This window comes from Ricinus communis, chromosome 3 (genome assembly GCF_019578655.1).
Source record: "Ricinus communis isolate WT05 ecotype wild-type chromosome 3, ASM1957865v1, whole genome shotgun sequence".
NCBI lineage: Eukaryota > Viridiplantae > Streptophyta > Magnoliopsida > Malpighiales > Euphorbiaceae > Ricinus > Ricinus communis.
In genome coordinates, this window is record NC_063258.1 from 5762167 (window position 1) to 5785584 (window position 23418).

The 23418-nt window shown below is 30.3% G+C and overlaps 3 protein-coding genes across 5 annotated transcripts; 2 read left to right on the top strand and 1 right to left on the bottom strand.

Annotated features, from left to right (window-relative positions):
* The first annotated feature begins 2475 nt into the window (after positions 1 to 2475).
* On the top strand, positions 2476 to 6561 carry LOC8283128 (probable auxin efflux carrier component 1c). The gene is made up of 6 exons (XM_002530441.4): positions 2476 to 4262; positions 4382 to 4637; positions 4781 to 4866; positions 5256 to 5413; positions 5966 to 6042; positions 6144 to 6561. Exons 1-6 carry the CDS (start codon positions 3077 to 3079, stop codon positions 6208 to 6210), a joined length of 1830 nt encoding a protein of 609 aa, XP_002530487.2. The 5' UTR covers positions 2476 to 3076; the 3' UTR covers positions 6211 to 6561.
* Positions 6562 to 13700: 7139 nt separating this feature from the next.
* LOC8283127 (protein C2-DOMAIN ABA-RELATED 4) lies at positions 13701 to 15907 on the bottom strand. The gene is made up of 4 exons (XM_002530440.3): positions 15690 to 15907; positions 14926 to 15112; positions 14518 to 14613; positions 13701 to 14311 (listed from the first exon to the last, which is right to left on the bottom strand). Exons 2-4 carry the CDS (start codon positions 15088 to 15090, stop codon positions 14021 to 14023), a joined length of 552 nt encoding a protein of 183 aa, XP_002530486.1. The 5' UTR covers positions 15091 to 15112; positions 15690 to 15907; the 3' UTR covers positions 13701 to 14020.
* Positions 15908 to 17612: 1705 nt separating this feature from the next.
* On the top strand, positions 17613 to 21683 carry LOC8283126 (homologous recombination OB-fold protein). 3 transcript variants are annotated; one of them, XM_048371566.1, is made up of 7 exons: positions 17613 to 18089; positions 18191 to 18261; positions 18496 to 18561; positions 18643 to 18744; positions 18864 to 18983; positions 20639 to 20717; positions 20930 to 21683. In XM_048371566.1, the coding sequence occupies exons 1-7, from the start codon at positions 17723 to 17725 to the stop codon at positions 21427 to 21429; spliced, it is 1305 nt and encodes a 434-aa protein (XP_048227523.1). In that variant the 5' UTR covers positions 17613 to 17722; the 3' UTR covers positions 21430 to 21683. The 3 variants fall into 3 exon arrangements, with proteins under 3 accessions (XP_048227523.1, XP_015581661.1, XP_015581662.1); XM_015726175.3 differs by having other exon boundaries at positions 17614 to 18089; positions 18182 to 18261; XM_015726176.3 differs by having other exon boundaries at positions 17615 to 18089; positions 18182 to 18261; positions 18918 to 18983.
* The last annotated feature ends 1735 nt before the right edge of the window (positions 21684 to 23418 follow it).

The window sequence follows — 23418 nt, forward strand, 5'->3', positions numbered from 1 at the left end:
TTTAAATATTAAAATATGATTGTGCCATAATAATAATAAGGTAACACATGGTAATATAATTTAAATATGTCTTTTGACAAATCATTGTATCTATTTATATCTATTATTAACAAAAGATTTATCTAAATTTAATGTATACACCAACATATATGGAAGAGTGTAGTGTATTATGTATATTTTATTTTTTTTAATATTGGATAATTGATATATATTCTATTATTTAAAACTAATTAATATGTGATAATTATCTATCAGTTTGATGTATAAGTAGGGATAACTAACAAAGCTATCCAAGAATTTTCTTAATAAAAGACAATATCTTACTATAACAATGTGAGTTATTGCTGATGTTGCTTAATTTTTCTCTCATACTGCTTATATAATAAAACTATTTAATTATAGCTTAAATATTACCTTTACAAATAAATAAGAGTACAAATATTAATTTATTCTAATTAAAAACATATATTTAAAGTTAAAAATGTGCCAAATTATAAATATCAAGCATGATATTTTTTTAATTTTATGAGTTCTTAAAATACAGTATAAATAAAATCACATTTGTAAAATCTCACAGTATTATATTGAAATAATATTTTTTACTAATAGACATATACACGTATATACATTAATTCATCACGAAAAAAATAAATATTTAAATTTAAAAATATAAAAAAAACCCACATTTATTTTTTAAACTTTTCTCTTATTTTTATTTATATGATTCTTGCATTAAAAATGTATGAATTCTGGTTACTCATATCACCATAATAAGGTGATTAGATCCCAACCAACACTCATAATAACTATTCACTTCCTCTGAGAGAGAACAGAGAGCACTTAGATTTATAATACAACTGGAAATTAAAGTGTTCCACCCTATCACACCCTTAAAATTACATAAATAATAATTAAAAAAGAATTTAAAATTACTATTTTACCCTTAAGACTGAAAAGGGAAAAAAGAAAAAAGAAAAAGGTAATCCAAAAACTTAGCTCTCCTCAAGTTTATATTATTAGTGGTAAGGTATAAGTAAATGCCAATGTTTTTCTTTCTAATTAGTTGTTGTATTTTTCTTTCCAAAATTACTAATTGAAATTTTCTTATTAAATTAGCATTTCACCTAAATTAGGCTTAGATTATGAAAATTTACTAATGGTTATATTAAGTATTATACTTGAATCAAGGAGAAAAATCTTGATAAATTAGGCTTAAAATAGGTATTTCTTTTAGGGAAATCAAAAAGAAAAGACAAAATTAATTATGAAGAATTTAAAATTTTCAGTTCTATTTTTATAGAACTCTTGAAATCTTATTTTATTTTTTGAGTTTTATATTTTATATATATATATATTATGAATTTTTTTTATTTAATTAAGCTTTTATATTTTAAATTTTATTAAAAATCTAATAATTCTTAATAAAAATGAAAATAAAAATGTAAAAACTAATAAAATAAAATATAAATATAAATTTCAATAAAATACAATTAAAAGATTTAGAAGTTTAATTATGCATTTTACAAAAGAAAAACTCAACTATATAATTGAGCTCAAGCTACAATTGACTAGCACTGGCCTGGAATAGCAAATTATTTTATGTAGGCACACCTGCCAATGAAAAGCATGCTATTTCTTTTTATCAAGAAAAGCATGCTATTGGATTTAATTAATAGTGTTAATGTAAGGTGTTGTTTGGCATGGGGTAAGTAGGGTAAGGAATTAGGACTATTTGAGAAGTAGAAAAATTTGCTTTGTTTGACAAATTTATCCTCACTTTGATATTAGAATAATAGATTAATTACATAAGATTTCTTTTCAAACAATGAAGTAATTCTTTAAAAAAAAAAAACAATGAAGTAATTAATTCTTAAAATTAATAATTATACTATAGTTTTTCTTTACATATTAATTTTTTAATATATATAAATATATATTATTTATATATTTTAAAAATACTTACATTTTTTTATTCTTTTAAATAATAAATTAACTATTCGTCACAAAAATTTTAATTTTTGTTAGCTATTAAAAACTCAAATCCATTCATATACCAATTGATAATTCACAAATATTTTTATAAGAAGCAGAGATAATATTGTCTTTTATGATATCTGAATCAAACAGTAAAATTTTTATTTTTCGTGAATTTAATTTATGTATTAAACACAATATAACTTTTTTAAGATTTTCAACTTTCTATAAAATATACTTTTAAAAAAATTAGGTTTGACATTTTGTAGAAAGTAAACTCTTATTATAAACCATGTAAGAGGGTAAAGACATAGGAATAATATACACAAAATTCATTGAATGAATGAGTTTGGAATATCTATCTATAAATTGTAGCCATTACCCAAGGATCCAAAAGGTAGAATCCTGGAAAAAAAGGAGGAAAAAGAAAGGAGAGAGGTTGTTTTTTTTTTTTCCTTTTATTTTTCAGTGCTTAAAATTTAATTAAAAAAAAAAAAGTAACATCTCATCTCCCAAACAAGTCCTTACATAACATGCCTCACTTCTCACCCAATATATGCTTTTTCTGCTACACTTTGTAACACCACCCCCATCTCTCATCTTACTCCATAGAAGATAGAGCCACCCACAATCTTTCCTTCCCTTCCCCCCTCCCTTCTCTTTCTCTAATCCAAACACAGCTTAAAACAAAAAGGATAAAAACAAAAGGATAAAAAAAGAAGAAAGAAAAAAAAGAAAAGCTTGGTGCTTTGGAGACTGCAAGAGTGTGCAAGCTTGCTCGCAACTCTCAAAGCAAAGCTGTAGTATATTGTATAGTGCAGCAGAGAAAAAGAAAAGAAAAAAGAAAAAAAAGAAACCCTTTTCTCTCTGTTTATTACCCACCCACACCAGACATACACTTTCTCCCAGAACCCCATAAACCCACATGCTTTGCCATTCTCATTATCATCCCCATCACTACCACCAGCAGCAGCAGTTTTTGTTTGTTCAGATTTTCTGTCAATCTTGAACTAGTTGTCTCTTTTGTTTCTTTGAAAAGAAAGGAAAAGAAAAATCTTTGAGTGAAAGGTTTGATCAAGGAATTAACCAGAGGAAGAAGAAGATGATCACAGCTTTAGACTTTTACCATGTAATGACTGCAATGGTGCCACTATACGTGGCTATGATCTTGGCTTATGGATCAGTGAAATGGTGGAAGATTTTCACTCCTGATCAGTGTTCAGGGATCAATCGTTTTGTTGCACTTTTTGCAGTACCTTTGCTCTCTTTCCATTTCATCTCCACCAATAATCCTTATACTATGAACTTTCGCTTCATAGCTGCTGATACTCTCCAGAAGATCATAGTTCTTTTAGTGTTGGCAGCCTGGACCTTTTGTAGCAGAAGGGGTTGCTTAGAATGGACTATTACACTGTTTTCTCTATCAACTTTACCAAATACTCTTGTTATGGGTATTCCTTTGCTTAAAGGAATGTATGGTGATTTTTCTGGTAGTTTAATGGTGCAAATAGTTGTTCTCCAGTGTATTATTTGGTACACTTTAATGCTTTTCATGTTTGAATATAGAGGTGCTAAAATGCTCATTTCTGAGCAATTCCCAGATACTGCTGGCTCTATTGTCTCCATCCATGTTGATTCTGATATCATGTCACTTGATGGAAGGCAACCTTTGGAAACTGAAGCTGAGATTAAAGAAGATGGTAAACTTCATGTCACTGTTAGAAAATCTAATGCTTCAAGATCAGATATTTTCTCAAGAAGGTCCCAAGGTTTGTCTTCTACAACACCCAGACCATCAAATCTAACAAATGCTGAAATTTACTCTTTGCAATCATCAAGAAACCCAACTCCTAGAGGTTCTAGTTTCAATCATACTGATTTTTACTCCATGATGGCTGCTGGGAGAAACTCCAACTTTGGTGCTTCAGATGTTTATGGTCTATCTGCCTCTAGGGGACCCACACCTAGGCCATCGAACTTTGAAGAAGATGGTAGTAACAAGCCAAGGTACCATTACCATGGGGCCAGTGGTGCAACCCATTATCCTGCACCAAACCCTGGAATGTTTTCACCAACTGGGTCTAAAGGAACTGCTGCTGCTAACAATAACGCAAAGAAGCCTAATGGTCAAGCACAACATAAAGGTGGTGCTGAAGATGGAGGTGGCAGGGATCTTCACATGTTTGTATGGAGTTCTAGTGCTTCTCCTGTTTCTGATGTATTTGGTAGTCATGAATATGGTGCTCATGATCAGAAAGATGTTAGATTGGCTGTGTCTCCAGGAAAAGGTCATTACAATTTTCTCAGTTCCTACTTTCATTATTATTTATTAAAAGCACACAGTTTTCTTGATTCTGTTAGTGATTTAGTTGTAAGGTTTTTTTTTTTTTTTTTTTTGGAGTTTCAGTTGATGGACATAGAGAGAATCATCATCAAGAGGAATATATGGAGAGAGAAGATTTCAGCTTTGGCAATAGGGGAGCAGAGAGAGAAATGAACAACCATAAGGGTGAAAAAGTAATGGATGATGGAAGGCCAAAACCCATGCCTCCAACAAGTGTCATGACAAGACTTATACTGATCATGGTTTGGAGGAAACTCATTAGAAACCCCAACACTTACTCAAGCTTAATTGGTTTAACTTGGTCTCTAGTTTCATTCAGGTATAGGGAGTTCTGTCTCTTTCATCTGACTAAAATCCATTAAGATCATGTATTTTGTTCAAATTTGAGTTTTGGGTTTTTCTTATTTCTTCTTAAATAACTTTTTAATTAATATGTCCATGTGTGTGTGTGTGTGTTTTTAGGTGGAATGTAGAAATGCCTGCCATCATAGCAAAGTCCATTTCCATTCTGTCAGATGCAGGACTTGGCATGGCCATGTTCAGTCTTGGTCAGTATGTTACATAACTTTTGTTTACTAATATAGATCTTTCTTTGAAGGGAATCCTTACTTTTTCATAATTAATGTTTGTGAGAAAGCAAGCAAAACAAACTGGCAAAACAAAGCAACGTAATGAGCAAGAACAGTATTGGGGATGATAATGGTGTTGGGTTTTTCTTGCTTTTATCTTTTTCACTCTATAGTCTATACTATAATCTATAATAATATAATACATGTTTATACCTTTCACTTTTTTGTAAGTTTGTGTTGGTGGGTAGTGAGAGTGATGATGAAAGGTCTTTCAAATCTTTCAAAAGAAAAGAAAAGAAAATGGTGGTAGTACAGTAATAGCAGTAGTGGTGGTGGTGGTGGTGATGGGTTTTTTGATGTCATAACAGGTCTGTTCATGGCTTTGCAACCAAGGATCATAGCATGTGGAAATTCCATTGCAGCTTTTGCTATGGCTGTGAGATTCCTTACAGGTCCAGCTGTCATGGCAGCTGCTTCTATTGCTGTTGGCCTTAGAGGAACGCTCTTACATGTTGCCATTGTCCAGGTCACTCTCTCTCTCTCTCTCTCTCTCTCTCTCTCTCTCCTGCTTCCTTCTGACACAACCAATCCTACTTAACTACAAAACCTCCAAATGTTTTTTTTTTTTCACTTCTTTAAACAAATAAAAAAATTTGGCCATTTTCAGATAATATTCTTTATTCAAGTTGTAGTTTTTGTCAGTTCTTTCATTTTTCTTTTAGCCTTTGGTTCCTAGTGCAAAAACATTGAATCTTTTTGAAGGCATGCAGAATTAGGTATTGCCAAATGAACAAAACAAAGACAAATACTTTTTAATTTTTTCATAGTTTCAGAAAACTTTCATTCTGAAAAGACCCAGAAAAAAAATAGTCATTTTTATCAGGCTACTTAGATACAAGAAGAATTCATGAAAAGAGTGAAGCAAATGACTTAATCCAGCTATAAGCAAGGACTTGTTTGGGTGGGGGGGCGCTCATTAATGTGAAACAAACATCTATATTCTGTAACATTACTAACATGTTTTTTTTTTTTTTCTTTTGGCCTTTACTGTGGTTGGATTTCTAAACAAAACAAACAGGCAGCTCTACCACAAGGAATTGTCCCCTTTGTCTTTGCCAAGGAATACAACGTACACCCTGATATTCTCAGCACAGGGTATGTATATTTTCCACCTTTTTAATCTTTACAGTACTCCTGGAGGTTGTGGAGCCGCCGGGTTAACTAATTTTTCCTTAATTTTATTTTGAAATTTGCAGGGTGATATTTGGGATGCTGATTGCATTGCCTATAACTCTTGTGTACTACATTCTATTGGGGTTGTGAGTTGTGGGAAATGCAAAATCATCAAGAAATTAGCACCCATGGAAGCACACAATTGATGGAGCTAGAAGTTGGCATCTAAAAATTGTTTCAATGCCATGGAGAGAAACAACCACCACCAGCCATGATCATATGATGATGAGGCTTTTCTTGCAAAATTTTTAATTTTCCTAGTAAAAGTTGTAAAATCAATGTTCCTCTAGTCAAATTATGAAGGAAAGAAAAGAAAAGAAAAAAAAAAAAAGTTTTCCTAGTTTACTTTTCCTTCAAACCCTATTTCAAGAATTTGTGGTAGCAATGCAATAGAGAAAGGTGGAACAGAAAGGAATGCAATTTTAATTTTTTAGGATCTAATATTTCTGAAAATGCAACATTGCACCCATAACCCTTTAATTATTGTATTCATTGTAGAATTGGAAATTTGAATTTGTTTTTGTTTCTTTTAAGTCAAAATCTTTGTATTGAGATTAGACAAATTAGTAGTTTATAAAGACATTATAAAAGGAACCTGAGCTCTCTAACTAAAAGATGTAAAATGAATGTTAATAAGAAAATTTAGTGTTGGGTATTTATATTTATTAAATTATACGTGCATATTTCAATTTAAATAAAGTCTCGAACTTAAGTATTTTCTCTTTATTTATAACCATAAAGAAAATGTTTGAAAAGAAATGTCTGCTGCTAGTTGATTGATTATGATTTATGATTATTAGGTTTAAAGTAATTAACCTTGTAGCTTCTGGGTTATTGTTAGTGACATTTAGTTTGTCGTTTAGTACCCTATTAGATTGCAAGAATTAAATTAATCCTCAAATTAAGATTATACTTTAGAGAAAGAAAGAAAAAAAAAAGATTAAATGCTTTTTAGAATGTGTAATTAGAAGATAGTGCAATTAGGGACCCTCCATTAACAAGAAGGGGGGAGATTTTGATTTGATGGTGACTCCTTTGGAATATTGGGAGACAATTGTCACATCCAAAGTTTCTCTTCCCTTTTTCTTCCCTCTTTTTCTTCTATCTCCTATTCTTTTTAGTTACACATATTACCTTTTCTTGACACCTTTCCTTTTCATTCTTGGTCTATGTTTGGTGCTTTATATGACATCTTTTTGAATAACCATAATGTGCTTATATTATTTCATCATAAAAATAATGACCTAACAAGTGACCATTGTCTGCCTAAACTGTCTTCACTTACTTGTGAGCTCTTTGCTATCTTCCTTCCTTCCTTGTATGTAGGCTTGAGTAAGAAATTAAAATATATATTGATAATTTAGTTGGGTTTAATTTATATTTTTTATATATTTTTCAATTATTTTAAAATTAGAATTAATATGATTTGGTTCAATTTAGTTGGAATGTTCGAATGTGTTATTTGATTTTCAGCTTTCAATCTCTTATTAAAAAAATTGAAAACAAATTCAGTATAACCCTAATAGTGTCTCCCTAATAACCATTATGCAAATGTTTCCAAAAATAAGAGAAGATCCCTTTTGCTATTTTTTTATGAATAAAAGATATTTCATATTTTTATTTTAATTACATTATGTTTAATTTGGTCAATGTAGTTTAATTTATTTTAAATTATTTAATTTTTTATTTAGTTCGGTTTGGTTTAATTGAGTTTACTTAGTTTAATTTAATTTGATTTAGTCTTGTATATGATTTAATTCGTTTTTAATTTATAGGTAATTCGGTTATTCAATTTGGGTAATTCAGCTTGGTTTTAAACTAACTCTACTATATGTTTACCTCTAAAGTAGTCAATCTATAGTATATATATATAAAGCACAACTGACTAACTACTTTTAAATAATGTTTAATGTTAGCTGATCTTAATTTTATATATGTAATTAATTTAATTTTTTTAATTCTAATAGAATTTATTAGTTATTAATTTAATTCAAATTCTAATCTTGTTATAATTTTATATACATTCCTAATTTTATAAAAAAAATTGATAAATTATTATATTACACTATATATATACCTTAGAGTTCAAGTTATTCAATGTAAAAATTGAAAAAAAATATATAATACTCTTAATTTAATTTTAGTAATATTTTAATTCATATGAGTTTTTATTTAATTACAATAATAATATTATAAAAGTTATTTTATAAAGTAAAAAGATAAAAAATTATTAAAAAAAATTAGAGTTATCAAAAAACACCTATATAAAGTCAATATATAGCTTACTGGTATCGTGTAGAATAAATGTTGAATTGAATCTCTTCTTTATATGTGTTTGGTATTTTCTCTAACCTCAATTTTTATTTTTTATTATGTTTTGAATTCTAAAATTTTTTTATAAAAAGAAAAAGATAAATTATGCTTTTTTAGAAAATAAATTTAAAAAAAGCAGTTTATAAAAAAATATAAAAATTAATATGTTAAATCAAAAAATTTCAAATTTATTTTTGAAACACCCAAAAATAATTTCAAACACACAGTTTCTCTTTATCACTTCTCTAGGGAGAAAACTCAATACCTCGTAATAGAGGACCATAAAACTTCTATACAAAGACAATTCAATATTTCCATAACAGAGGACTATAAAATTCTTAAAAGAGATACTAATATTTATTTATTAAAATAAATTAATATAAAATAAGAAGAAAAAAAACACCACTAACTTAAAAGAAATCAACGGTAAGCTGAAAGATGAGACTTTTTTAAAATTAAGAAAAATAATAGTTAAAATTTTATGAAAGGATAGAAATATTATTTAATTAATTTTATAAAATTAGCTATAACTAAAATAATTTCTAATAAAATAAATAGAATTCTAAATAAATTTTATATTGATAATTCAATATATTTTATAAAATTAAAATATCATTTTAATTTTATTATTTCATCTTATTTTCACTTATAGTTTCTCTTTTAATAAAAATGTTTATTTGAAATAATTCATTTTAACTTTTTCAATATAATATTCATTTCATTTAAAATGAATTTCAAAATTACTATTTAACATATTAAATAAAAAAATTATTTAGTTTTTTATAAATAAAATAAATAAAATAATATATTTTAACCAAACAGTGCACAATTGAATAAAGATGTAATAGTAGTAGTAGCCTCAACCTTGAGGAGATACTGCTGACTTGGCTTCCAATAGTATGGGTTTGGCCTATAAAGAGAAATTGCACCACCACCACAACAAGCAAGCAAATGTGTCACCTTGCATTATATGCCATTGTCAGTAAATTATTGAACCATTTGGATTTAGTTGGAACACTTCCTCTCAAGATCATCCATGCCCTTTATGCAAATATTTAATATAAAAATAAACCCTTACTCATTAAATTCTTTAAGGGTCAATATGCCTCTCCATTCTTGTTTCAGAAACTTGAAAACTTTTGTTACAGATTTGCTAAAATAATTGAGTAAGCATGCACATAATTTAAAGCTTTTCCTATATATGTTTGAAGAGATAATGCATACCACTTTTTCATTTGGTACCATTTTTGTGTTAGAATTTAATACAATTCTATTTATATCCTAAGTCACATTATTCTTTTATTGCATAATCCTATTTGATATTTCTTTGTTAAAATGAGAATTTCATTTGTATTTGAATATTTCAACCGTCTCTCTGCGAATTAAATAAAATACTCGAATTCGATACATTTTTAATTCTCATATTATAATTCCGGCCGTTAATTATTCTACAATTATAAGCTTTTTAAACATAACATAGCTCTAGCTTTGCTATAAATTTGTTATATTTTTCTTTTCAATCATAATTGTCACAACCTGATCTATGGACCCGTGATCGACACTAGAGAATGGGTAGGCGTAAAACCACCAAATCACGTAATAAGCCTGACTATTCACTAACTCATACAAAATGTAATCCCAATATATGGGCCCGTAATCATAATCTTCATACTTTTCTTTGGTAGGCTATGAGAAAGTGACTGCCCTTTGACATTTGAGAATACATGCTTCTATATGATACAACATATTCATTTCTACTATCTTAAATTCAACCTCAGTATTCTCAACATCTTTCATTTTATGTTAGAAACTTTTTTCTGCCAAAAATGGTTTCCTAGTGGCAATTACTACAGCCACAGCAATAATGCACACAGAAATATATGATGATAAGTTGTCTAAACTTCATGTTTAAATTTGAATTGTTTTGTTATAATCATGTGGATAGTGTTCTTAATTGTTTCTGAAGAATTTTCTTTTATCTAATATATAAAAATGAATGTTATAATAATTGTTAATTTATAAAGAAGCATAAGGGATTTTGAATCTGGAATTAGATTATTGGGGCAAGAATAAAATCACAAACGAAAATTACTCATTAAATTTCTTTAATTTTGTAGAGAAAATCAGAAAGAATCATATTCTTGTTTTCTATTTTACTTAAAAATATATATCTTAGTATAAAGATAATTCTATATGATTTATCTTTTTTCAAATTAAAAAATTTTAATTGTCTGTCGTTTTTATATATTTGATATAATATTATTTTTTAATTCTATCTTTGTGTTGAAACATGTGTAATAAATTTTACAATATCTATAGAAGGGTAATTTAGTCTAATTTAATTAATTTTTTCTTATAATCAAATCTATTAAATAATTTTTTAATCCGAAAGAATTAATAAAAAGTGACGGTTAATATGTAACGGAGAGAGTAGTTTTTAGTAACTACTTTCTTTGATAGTTATTTATTTTTTTTTTTTTGTTAAATTGGGTTTAGCAATCCATTATAATAAATGCGATTCTAAAGTTCAAAAATTTATTTAATTGTTTTCATTGTGAGTTATGTAATTATGTTGAATACAATAATTAATGTTGATTGATATTCAAAATAATTTGGATTTACTCCTATTTTGATTTAAATTCTTGTAGTATAAACATAATGTTGTTTGTGGATTTTCTTATTTAATAAATCCAAGATCCAAATATTTTCAATTCTTGTCTATGATTTTTCTTATTTGATTTGTACTATGTTATTATCTTGTGTTATTGCTCTGAGTATACTATATTTGAAAAATTAAATGAATATAAAATAGTTATATTACCTTTTCACTGTTTAAATATAAAATATTATGAAGTCAACTTCTAACTAAAATTTATAATTTTTAGAAGTTATGTTTTCAGTAAATCGGACTTGTCGTATAAGCTTAAAAAATAAATAATTTTAAGTTCATTTAAAAGATAATCAAACTTTTTCGAATTCGAATGCAGACATTTAAGCTTAACTTTTTTGACAGACGCATTCCGACGCCCAAAACCGACGAAGTGGGTGACCAATTGATGAACAAAATCATAAAGAAAAAAGATTAAACTTGATATTTTGTAAGAGTGAAAAATATTAATGAGGTGACTTTTAGTGGGGCGAAATTAATTATGATATTTTTTTTAACTCCTTTAGTCAAATTCTCATAGGGACATCAAGTTCATAGTCTCAAAGTTACCTTTTGCTTTATAAATATGGTCAAAAAGAGTTGTCTTTGTGGCTATTGGATCAGATTTGCCAAACCTTTTGAGCTAAATATGTCTCTTCCACCTCATAATTACTTATCCACGCAGTATTATGCTGACTTAGGGTGCTCACATAATGGACTAAACAAAGGGTTTTTCTTATATAAATGAAGAAATGAATCTGCCTAACAATGGCCAACTCAGTTAAAGCAGTTAAATTCATTTGATAAAAAATATATGAAAGAAAAAATTAAAATAAAAAAATGATGAAGTTTAAAATTTATTTTAGTTTTATAAAATATATTCATTTATTAATGAAGAATTCATTTGAAAATTTTACTTATTTTATTTAACTTTAATTTAACTATAATAAATTCTACACAAATTTAATTATATAAAATTTTAAATTAGTTATTACTTCATCCAAAATATATAAATTTTAAATTTATAAACAAATTTTAAAAACTTCAACTAAACACAAAAATAACGGTTTCGAAGACAATTAAGGCCATACTTATTGGGATTAAATAGGACTAAATTTTAGATTATAGACCCATTCATTTAATAGGCACATGCTATATAATACTTAGGAAAAATATCAGAAATAAACATTTTTTTAATTTATTTTTTAATCAAATTTTAGGGTTTTTCTTTTCATTTTTATCGTGTTAAAGTATAAAAATATGAATTTGTAACTTCCTTTTTCAATTCTATAGGTTTGGTTGACTTTTAGTTTTTTTTTTTTCAATTATTTTTAAGAAAAACAATGGAATAACTGCCGAAAAAATAATTAAAAACAACTAAAAACAACCGAAAATAATTGACAAGCAACTGAAAAACAACTAAAGTTAAAAAAATATAAATTTGAAAAGAAAAATAAAGAAAAAGTATTTTTGAGAAAAAGAATTAGATCCATGTTACACAATAAAAACAATATTCTTTTTGATTTAATATATTTTTGAAAAGTTGCCTAATAAGACCCATGTTCATAACTTTAAAAGATCACTAATTGCCTAAACAGGGTGGAGATTTTTAGTTCATGATTCATGTTTATATGCTCAAATTCTTAAGGGCAAAACATTCCTCAAGAACTCCCATGATGCAACTGAAGGATGCAAGCTGGGGTAAAGATGGGTTGCAAAGCTGGTCTTTTGCTCCATCAGAATTTGGCTTCATAATTTGCTTATGGGACAGAATTGTACGAGTCCTCCGCTCAGTATCAACTCCAAATTTTGATCACAGTGATCTGATGGGAAGGCAACTTAATTAAAGGGGATTTTCTTAACTCCTGAAGCGAAGACTATTATCAAATGCCAATTCCAGTCGACTCTCTAATAATTAACAAACAGGAGAAAAATTCCATAAACTTAAGTTCCAGTTGCCAATTCCAGGGCTAGTACTTTTTGTCCGAATTTAGAGTAGCCTGACATAGATAAGACCTACTAACAGCTACCTCTTGCAAGTAAATTCTAGACAGCACCAGTTGGCAACATTTACAAGATCAATATCGATGCATCAGCTATCCCTGACAGTAAAGCCACAGGTGTTTTGGATGTCTTAATTCGTGATTGCAAGAGTCAAGTTATTGCTGTAGCTGTTAAGATGGTGCAGGAAAGTTCAAATGTAGGTCCACGAGAAAGCTATGGCAGTGTTACATATATGGGTTATCAATAGCTGCGGCAGAAGCTATGGCAGTATCATCCACAAGAAACTAAAGTAACCATAACCTGCAGATGCAAGTCCAAGTAATATAAACTAGGAGTGGAATTTCTTTCTTAAATTTCCTCTCAGAAGTTTGATGGAACATGTATGACAAGTTCCTGAGGAAGTATGCATCAGGGTAATCAGACTCGTGAGTCAATTTCAGGAGCACCAAATGAACAACTCTTAACAGTAAGAAAGCAAATACTCCAGGCACAGGATAATGACATTCATGCAGGTAAAACTGCTTTAGAAAATACAAACACAAGCACAATTCTTTCACTCATGTTTTTCCTTCACGCCAATTTCTTCTGTTCACGGTTGAAAAGACTAAACAGCATGAAAGGGAAAGAAATTAAAAGATTTATGATTTTAAGATTCAGAATTGTCCGACAAATGGTGCAAAAGTACTGCACATTGAACTTTTAGCATTCATAATAATGAAAAACCCAAAATTGCCACTCCTATATGATGATGAGCTACAAACCTGATACAAATAGGCAAATACAAATACATACAAGGTCAGCTTGCAATGCACAACTACAGGCAAACCAACCTCACCACGAACCTCATAATGTAACTGGTGGGTGGAAGCTTGAACCAGCCCACTGAACAGATATACAAGAAAAGCAGAAAAAAGTTTAAGATCATAGTTTTCTTTTTTATAATCCCTTGGAACCAGGGAGGTCAATCCATTGCAGTTGAATTTCCACTTCACCACATTCAACATTTCTTAATCTGAGGCAGAGATCTTGGACCACCTTGCCATCAGTATAAGTTATGCATGTTTCTTCAGATAAACAATTCTGTCTGCTTGGCTGTATCCTTTTGATTATGGTGCCAGTTGGAAAGCCTGCCAAATTCATCCTTAAGGCCTCTATATATGGTCTGATATCAAACTCTGCATCTCCCATTTTGTCATCTTTGCTAAACGTGTCATGATCGTACACAGTCTGGAATCACACACAAATGTACCATGACTGTCAGCAGATCAGATTTTTAATTTCTTTAACTGCTTTCTGATCAGTAAAACTTTACAAATTATTTATAGGACTGTAAGGACACCTGTCCAACTATATTATTAGGTTGTCTCATTTATCAAAAGATTTTAAGAGATTAATGTAGCATTCTATATATATATATATATAAAGGAAATTACCAGCTTAACAGGAAGAGTAGGATCTATAACAGAAAGAGTCAAATCTTCATTCCATTCTGGATTAACATCCTTCTTTATCACACGAGTCTTTAGTTTCTGCATCAAAAGACCAGAAGATTAGGAGTTGATTATAATGATGATGAAATGAACTTGCGTAACCCACTACATGAATGTCCATTATCTGAATTGTGGACCTAACCCAAAACTTTAGGCTCGATTACTGTTTAGTTTCTGTATTTCTTTTTTTTTTTTTTTTTGCAGAAATTAAAATAGATTCCATATGCTATAATCCTAAATCATTCACAAGAAAACATAATAATAATAGATGGGGATGATGGAGTATGTATATAAATATATATATATATAAAAGGAAGTTTGTGATGGAAGAAAAGAAAAGAAGAAAAAGACCTGTTTGCCCATCTTGACGACGATATAAGGATCGCTGCTACGAACATCACGAACAGCAAGGTTGACTCCTCGTTTCACTCTAATTCTAAGCAATCCAAGAAGATTTTCCATCAAAGATGACGACGTTTTCTTTCCTGATTCTGGTGATCCTGGTGACTCCGCCATTTTCTTTTCTCTCTTCTTCCTCCTTTTTATTATATTTCCAAACCCAACCCAACCCAACCCAAACAATTAGCAATCAATAAATAAATAAATAACAGGCATGACAGATTGCAGGTAAAATAACACACACAAATACATAATATTAGGCCATTACCATAGTTTGTATTTCATATTCTTTTAAAAAATACGAAAAACACACAAGATTTTGATCTCAAATTATCTAATTTCAGCATTGTTTACATACTAATTTAAATTTTTTATAAAAATTACTATCTCTCAATTTCTTAGCTTTCAAACAAATTGAAGGGATATATATATTTATAAAAAAATTTAAAATATTTCTTAAAATTATAGTGTTGCGCTTTAAATTTTTAATTTTATTCATTTTCTTTAGAAATCTGTTTTAAAAAATAATTAAACATGATTTTAGAGTTCAACATAAAATTAACATAGAGATTCAATAATAAAAAATGATAAAAAATAATCTCATCAGTAAAACTAAATGAGATGAATGTAAATTACTAAATTATAAATTTATAAAATTTATATAAATAATAAATTTTTTATATTTAATGAAAAATGAAAGAAAAAATAAAACATACCTGATTTTCCTTGCAGCGATTAAAAATTTATTTTCTCTAATTTTTACTATTTATTAATAATAAGATTTGAAGAGTTAATATTTTTTTTCTGGTTTTTTTATTGAGAATTTTGGTTTTATTTTATTTTTTTTGAGTTTTTTATTTTATTTTTTTTATTCTTTTCCTCTCCCTCTAAATTCCAATACTCTTTATGGGATGGGGAGAAGAGGGAGATAAGAAAAATGAGAGCGTGGAAATTGGGTGAGGTTACTTATGGGGGAGAGGGTGACCGGATGAATCGGTAGACAGCCGGGATTAAAGGGCTAACAATAGTTTTATGGTTTTAAATGGACGTTGACTTCCATTGTTGCGAGGCTTGAATTTCGCTTTCTATTTTTTGAAGTCTTCCTGCTGCTTCCTTTTGGAATGTTTTTATTAATTATTTATTCTATATAATTTTTTTTTTATTTTAATATTATTGATTTTCCTTTTTTTAGCTTGACTGGTGATTTGTATTTCCTATTTTTTCTTTTAGGGCATATTTCCTTTTTGAAATTTAGATTTCTTGAGAATTTTTAAAGTTTTGAAATTTATGATTTTACAAATATTAATAAAAATATATATAAAAATTATTTATTTTTTAGAAGAAAAAATATTCCAAATGAAGAGTTATATAATCAACAACATAAATATTTTTTCTATCATCTTTAGAATATTTAATAATAAAATAAATTAAAAAAAAAGACTATTAAGATGATGTTTATTAAATAATAGTCAATCAAAAGTTATATAATTATTTTATTTAGATATTCTTAATAATAGATTAATTCACCAAAAAGATTATCACGAAGAAAGGGAAAAGCTAGTTTTAATACTAGATAAATTCACTAAAATACAAAAAGGAAATTATTAAAATTTTACAAAGAAAAAAGAGAAAAGTCGGTTAATAATCATAAAATATAATTTTAAGACATTAAATGAAAATAATCTACTACATATAAAGATATTTAAATTTTTTTTTTATAATTACTAATGTGATAGTTTGACCTAGAGAAGCGGTCCGACGAGGATGAAAAATGGACGTCGGGGCAAGGATGCGCCTTTTGACAAGCTTCTAGTATGACAGCACTTTAAAGTACAGAAGTATATAAATGAATTGAATTGCATATCGAAATGGTGTGGGGAAATGATTGATAACATATATGTAAAGAGTTGAACTAATTATATGAGACATCTTTTGATTGTTTGGCTGTAGAATTATAGAAACTCCAAAGTAAAATGTGTTTGGTTCAAAGAAATTCCAGAATGGGTGACATCTTGGGAAGTTTTCGAATTCGCTAAAAGGATAAAACCTCAAGGCTATTAGGGAGGGCCAAAGCGGACAATATCTCATATGTGATCTGGTTTCGGGTCGTTACAAATGGTATTAGAGCAGGACCCTCCTAGTAGATATGTGGTTCGAGGACGAACCAAACGGAAACTAGTGGGCATGTGACAGCCTGACTTAGAAAAGCGGTTCGATGATGGGGGAAAGTGGACGTTGGGTCAAAAATAGGATGCCGAAACAAAGAGCGGTTTCTGACAAACTTATAGGATGACAGCACTTTGAGGTACAAGGGTACATGAATGAATTGAATTGTACATCGAGATGGTAGGGAATAGTTGATAACATATATATATATATATATATATATATAAAGTTACAACTAATCACGTGAAGTGCTTTTTGGTTGTTTTACTGTAGAGTCGTGGAATTTTTATGATGGGTAGTTCTCGAACCCGCCAAAAATTTAAATATATCAAAAATGATAGTTATTAATTGATTAATAAAAAATTATTTAAATTATTTATTAAAATATTTATAGTAATAGAGTAAATTCATCAAAGTACAATATTAAGTTGAAAGCATGAATGGCGTGGGATACCTAATAATCTCTCGCAAAGAGGAAAATATCCCTTTCATTTAACTTTTTCCCTTCCTTCCAAGACTTCATTTTGTTCCCAATCAAAGTGTTACTTCTTCCCGCGCTTTTTTGAAATCCCCCGAAGAAGAAATGGGCCAACCATGGGAAGAATCTCTCGACCTCGACGATTCAGACCTCCCTTCTCTCCGCCCTCTGAAGCGCCAAACCACCACTCTCTCTCCCTCTCAACCATTTCTCCAACGCTGTTGCTCTCTCTCCCAAAATAATCATAATCTTCCCTCACAATTACATCCCTTCATCCCCGGCCCTGCTGGAACCCTCCAAATCGCCATGCTCCGTCGTCGGAACATTAAAAATGAAGAAAATACCCATGAACATGAACATGCAGTCCCTACTCAGGAGTACCTTAGAAGAGCTATCCAAGACAGCGTTGAAGATGACGATGATTTCACTCGTCATCCCTGGCGCTCCGCAGTCCAATTTATTCGGCTAAAAGGTTCTTTCTTTCTTTCTATATCTAGTTACTTGGTTTGATTTTTTGGGTTAATTTTAATTTCCTTGAATTATTTTTTTACTGATTGTAAGTAGGCTTAACAGACGGTGATGGCGCAATTGGGATTCCCTTGAGTGCGATCAAGAACTGGAATAACTTGGATAAGCTGCCTCAGGTATTATCATTATCTATAAATTAATTATGTTGGCATTTTTTTCTTTTTGTGTTGGACCCAAATGGATCGTGCCCTATACAACAGCAGTAGCTATCCTGATTTAAATAGTGTTCGGGGAGACTCGAATGGCCACTCCCTGATCGGCAATCATGTGGGTTTTAATTTAAAGAAGATTAGAATCTCTGATATTATGCTGGTTAATGCATCTTTTTCTTTTGATTATATTGTGATTAGGTTGTTGCTATTATCAAATGTTGCAACACACTAAATGGCCTTGGTGACATGATGGTTACTCTTAAGGTAAGAATAATACATTTTGTTTGCCTTCGGTTGTGAAGTCATCTTTTATGCAACTGAAGTGGGTTTTATGTTCTGATTTAGGATCCAACTGGCACAATTGATGCTACCATTCATCATAGAGTACTTGCCGAGACTGAGTTTGGAAAGGATGTATCTGTTGGAGCGGTGCTAGTAATCCAAAAGGTTTGATCGGAATTATTTTCTCAAAAATGTTTCTAAATTTGTGATTCTATTGCTTTTTGTGACATCAATAAAAACATGCTCATGCAGCAAATTGAGGATTTAAAAATGTGATATCTCAGATTGCGTTGTATCAATCAGCCTGTAATTGCTTTGAGAGATCGACAATTTTTCAGGTGGCAGTTTTTTCTCCTTCACGTGCTGCTCATTATCTCAACATAACACATAGCAATATAATCAAGGTACATCTTCTTCCTCTCTTGGTATTTTTTAATTTGCCAAGTTATTAGCAGACTAGATTACACAATGAACTGCTCTGATCTTGATTTAGGGGGTATAAATAGACTAGTTTTGCCCTTTTCATTCACATTTTTGGCTTGTTTCTTCATTTACTTTCAAAACAATTATAGTTTTTCCTTTTATTGGGAAGGCGATCTGTTTACAGGTTCTACAGGCTCTTCTCTTTCTGTAAAGTTCTATTTGGTTGTTAAAAATTTGAAGTCTTGTCGTCCCTTTTTACTTTTAGGCCATTTCTGTTTCTTAAGAACAATAATCATTCTAGCTGATTTGGAAAAAGTAATGCGATGTCTTCCACATGGCATTAGTTAACTAATATTCTGATACAATTTCAGTCACTTGATTGAAAAAGAAAAAGTATTAGGTATAAACGTGCTGGACTTGTAACATAGTTAATCCACTTATTAATGTTAACAGCTATACCTGGGTGATTCGTGCTACTTCTTTTCTTTTTATTATTTAATCATTCTCTTTCTGGCTAATTTAGCATATTCAAAATAGAAGACATGGTGTTTGATTCTCTTATTCCTTTATTATTTAATGTGCTGGAGCTATATGCCTAGTTAATCTGCATTAAATTCTTATTTGCCATTAGGTAGATGTAAATTTTCTTGAATTTACATCTGTTGAGTTTTATCTTTCATTTGCATCTTTTTCCAGAGAGGCAGCCTGAGGACATAAGTTCAATAACTATTATGAATTAGTTTATTATCATCCCAACTACAAACTATTACGGTGGTGCTTTGGGGACAGTTAGACATGCTGTCGACCAAGTTACACTTTTTCATATTGCAGGTTATACAGACTAAAATAAGCTATGATCCTATTGTCTTGTGAATGATAAACATTTATGGACTGGCAATCATGTCACCTTTACAAAGCTTCCTCTTTCAAGCTTGCGATATTTTAGTCACTATCTGTGCACCAGTATACAATATTCTCTCTCTTGTATTAGGCTTAATTCTAGGCATATGGATTATATGTTGCAAAAAGAAGTGGACCAGGTAACAAAATTGAAAATGCTGAAATTGTGAAAATAAACAAGATAGAGCAGGTGGTTACTGTCCTGTTTTCTTAATAGGGGCTAATATGTTTGGGTGTTGATAAAGCCATAATTTCTACAGTACTGATTCTACATATTGGTCTACTCCTAGTTGTATAATATCAAGATTATCTACTGATCCCTTGAAATTTTACAATTTACGAGCTCTATATCCAGTTGATGTGATATTGTAGTTCAGTTTCTGTTGCAAGCTGGCTACTTTCTCATTTTAATTGCCATGCACATAATTTAGCTCGGTCTAAATGCTTTTAGCACTTTAAGTTACATTTCTCGTGCATGACTGAATGCTTCAAACTAATAGCTAACATCAGAGAATCACGGTGGGTCCACTTCTGGATGTTACAGCTTACAGGCAGTTCAAATGCTGTAGGAAATACTCTTGTGATTTTAACCCCTATTAGTCATATTGTTCTAGAGCTCATTACATGTAACTGATTGAGAACTGATAATGACATATAAACATAGACATCTAATAGCACATGCACATATAGAGAACCCTACTTGCATTGTCCTATATACTGTGATAATATCTTGCAGGTCATCCCCAAGGATACTAGAGATCCGCAAAATCGAGACTGTTCTGCACCAACAGTCAAACATGTTGCTCCAATTTCTGGTGGGATATATTTCTCGTTCAATTTCTTTCCTTTATTCTTTTTGCTTTTTCTGAGGGGGGTCGGCTCTCCTTGATGTAGAGAAGACAATGTGTGAATGGTGTGCTGCTTCTAGTGCAACTGATGAGATAATTTTAATGCGTGGGTGTTGCATTTTTTACATAGGATTGTGGACTGCTGTATAACTGCTCATTAAATGCTCTCATTATTGCAGAGCGCAATGAAGATTCATGGATGCCTCAGAAGCCATTCTCTTCGTCACAGGGAAGAACTGAAGGAATTATGAGTAGTCTCAGACAAGATGCTACAAGAGGAAGTTCTCATGACGAACATATGGAAAGAGACAAGGCAACAAAGCATAGCTGCAATAGCAGTAGAGAAATTACAAATCAAAATGCTATTGCTGGGAAGGAACTTTTACTGGCGCATCAGAATGTGGCTAATCAATCGAATGAAACAACTGATGAAACAGATAAAAATAATAACAATGAAGTTGTGTCATGTGAACAGATAAACCCTTCCACTCAAGCAGGGAGAGGCAACATATTGGAAAATGCTCCATCCGCTAGTGCTGCAGCAGACTCGTTTAATCCCTTTAGCAACAGAGGGAGCGGAGAAGTTAGTGGAACTAAGCAGAGACAGCCGCTGACTTCGAGCGTTGCACTCCCACAGTGGACAGATGAACAATTGGATGAGCTTTTTGCATTAGATTGAGTAGCTTATTTACTGGTTTGACTGTACTTGCTTGGTTAACATTCAGGAGTAGGTGAATCAACATTTGAAGTGTAAAGATGGCATGTATATGCTCTGTAATTGCTTTATTTTCTTTATTTTTTTTCCTCCTCCCCCTTTATAGGAAGATTAAAGGCTTCTAAGCTTGCATATAGCCTTGCAGGAATTTTTTTCTCTATTCTGTAAACATGCTATAGAACTTATTTACTGTGTTTGTACGTGTTAGGCTTTATGGATGAAAATGCTGCATCTTGGTTGCTTTCCCTTCATTAGCCATTCCTCTTCCTGTCAAAGGATCGCTTTGTGTTGAATGCATTCTCCAACAGAGCTATACTCGGGATCTGGCATAAATCTGGAATGCAAAGTTTCCTTAGATTAATGTGGAGCAGAGAAAAGAGTCAATTAGCAACAGAATATATCTGATTATTTCTTTTGAAGTCTTCCATACGACAGAAGCTGCTCATATTAATGTAACTGAAATTGTGAGGAAGAAATTGTTTTCTTGTATTTTCATTCATAGTTAGAAGAGGTATTTATATACAAACTAGGAAGGCAAAAGGTACAAAAATGTCCTTGAACTTATTAGAAAGTCCAATTAAGTTCCCATCTTTTTCCTTTTTTATTTAATTAAACTCATTAACTTTTATAAAAGGTCCAATTAAGTTTTCATTCTTTTCTTTGGCCAATTAAACTCATTAACTTTTATAAAAAATCTAATTAACCTCTAATGCTAACAACGTCCAAAATGATGTTAAGTGTAAGGGTCTTATTATTTTGAGAGCGTAAATAATAACTGCTCTAAATATCTTAAAGTCACGCATATATCACGTGAGGGAGAGAAAGCCACTTGTTTATTTAACTTACATCATAGCTCCTACAACCGTAGAACCTCCTTCCAGGATTGGTCTCCCTCTATGAAGTGTACATCTTTATGGTTTTATTGCAAAAACATATTAGAAGTTGTGGGATGTAATCTAACTCAACAACTTGCACTCATCCTCTACTTACAAATGAGCGTGATGAAGGAGACGAAATGTTTGCTACCATTTCAGGTGAGGAAAGAAATCACTACTCTTCTTTGTAAATTAGGATTTATAGATGCTAATTGTGCAAAAATAAAGAAAAAGAAATGGCTCCCTCACGTGATATAGGCGTGACTTTAAGATATTCAAAGCTGTAATTATTCGTGCTGTCAAAATAATGGGACTCTTATACTTAACGACATTTTGAACGCTGTTAGTATTATGGGTTAATTGGACCTTTTATAAAAATTAATGGACTTAATTGAGCCAAAAAATAGAATAAAAACTTAATTGGATATTTTATAAAAATTAATGGGTTTAATTGAGCCAAAAAAAGATTGAGAATTTAATTGGACTTTTCTAATAAGTTCAATGACATTTTTGTACCTTTTGCCAACTAAAAACCTAAACTTGGAAATGCAAACAATCTCAGTCTCGCTAATTCAGCTCCTATACATGTATTAAATCAAATTCCTAAAGTTAAGCCTATATACAATCTTTTAATATTCCTAAAGCTTGTAATTACTCCCCCTTGAATTGGAGTGTAAGTGTTAATCATGCCCTGCTTGTTAGAAATATAGTTGATCAGATCTCCATTGAGAGCTTTTGTAACAATATCCACTAGTTGTTCTCCAGTTTTTACATGTCCTATAGAGATTAAATTTTATTGCACCTTTCACGAACGAAATGACAATTAATTTTAATATGTTTAGTTGTTCATGAAATATAAATTAGAAGTAATTTAAACAGCAGCTTGGTTGTCACTATAACTTTGCTGGTATTTAGGTTTTGAGCCCAACTTCAGTTAAGAGTTGATGTATCCACATTATTTCATACACAGACTGAGTCATTGGTCTATACTTTGATTACACACTTGACCAGGACACAACATTTTGCTTTATACTTTTCCATGAGACTAAGTTTCTTCTAACAAAAATACAGTAGTCAA

Coding starts and splice junctions, on each gene's coding strand:
- LOC8283128 (XM_002530441.4), top strand. CDS start 3,077: ATGATCACAGCTTTAGACTTTTACCATGTAATGACTGCAATGGTGCCA. Junction 4,638..4,780: donor TGGTCTCTAGTTTCATTCAG/GTATAGGGAGTT, acceptor GTGTGTTTTTAG/GTGGAATGTAGAAATGCCTG. Junction 6,043..6,143: donor CCTGATATTCTCAGCACAGG/GTATGTATATTT, acceptor TGAAATTTGCAG/GGTGATATTTGGGATGCTGA.
- LOC8283127 (XM_002530440.3), bottom strand. CDS start 15,090: ATGGCGGAGTCACCAGGATCACCAGAATCAGGAAAGAAAACGTCGTCA. Junction 14,614..14,925: donor TCGTCAAGATGGGCAAACAG/GTCTTTTTCTTC, acceptor CTTTTGATGCAG/AAACTAAAGACTCGTGTGAT. Junction 14,312..14,517: donor CTACTCTTCCTGTTAAGCTG/GTAATTTCCTTT, acceptor GTGTGATTCCAG/ACTGTGTACGATCATGACAC.
- LOC8283126 (XM_015726175.3), top strand. CDS start 17,723: ATGGGCCAACCATGGGAAGAATCTCTCGACCTCGACGATTCAGACCTC. Junction 18,090..18,181: donor CCAATTTATTCGGCTAAAAG/GTTCTTTCTTTC, acceptor GATTGTAAGTAG/GCTTAACAGACGGTGATGGC. Junction 18,262..18,495: donor ACTTGGATAAGCTGCCTCAG/GTATTATCATTA, acceptor TATTGTGATTAG/GTTGTTGCTATTATCAAATG.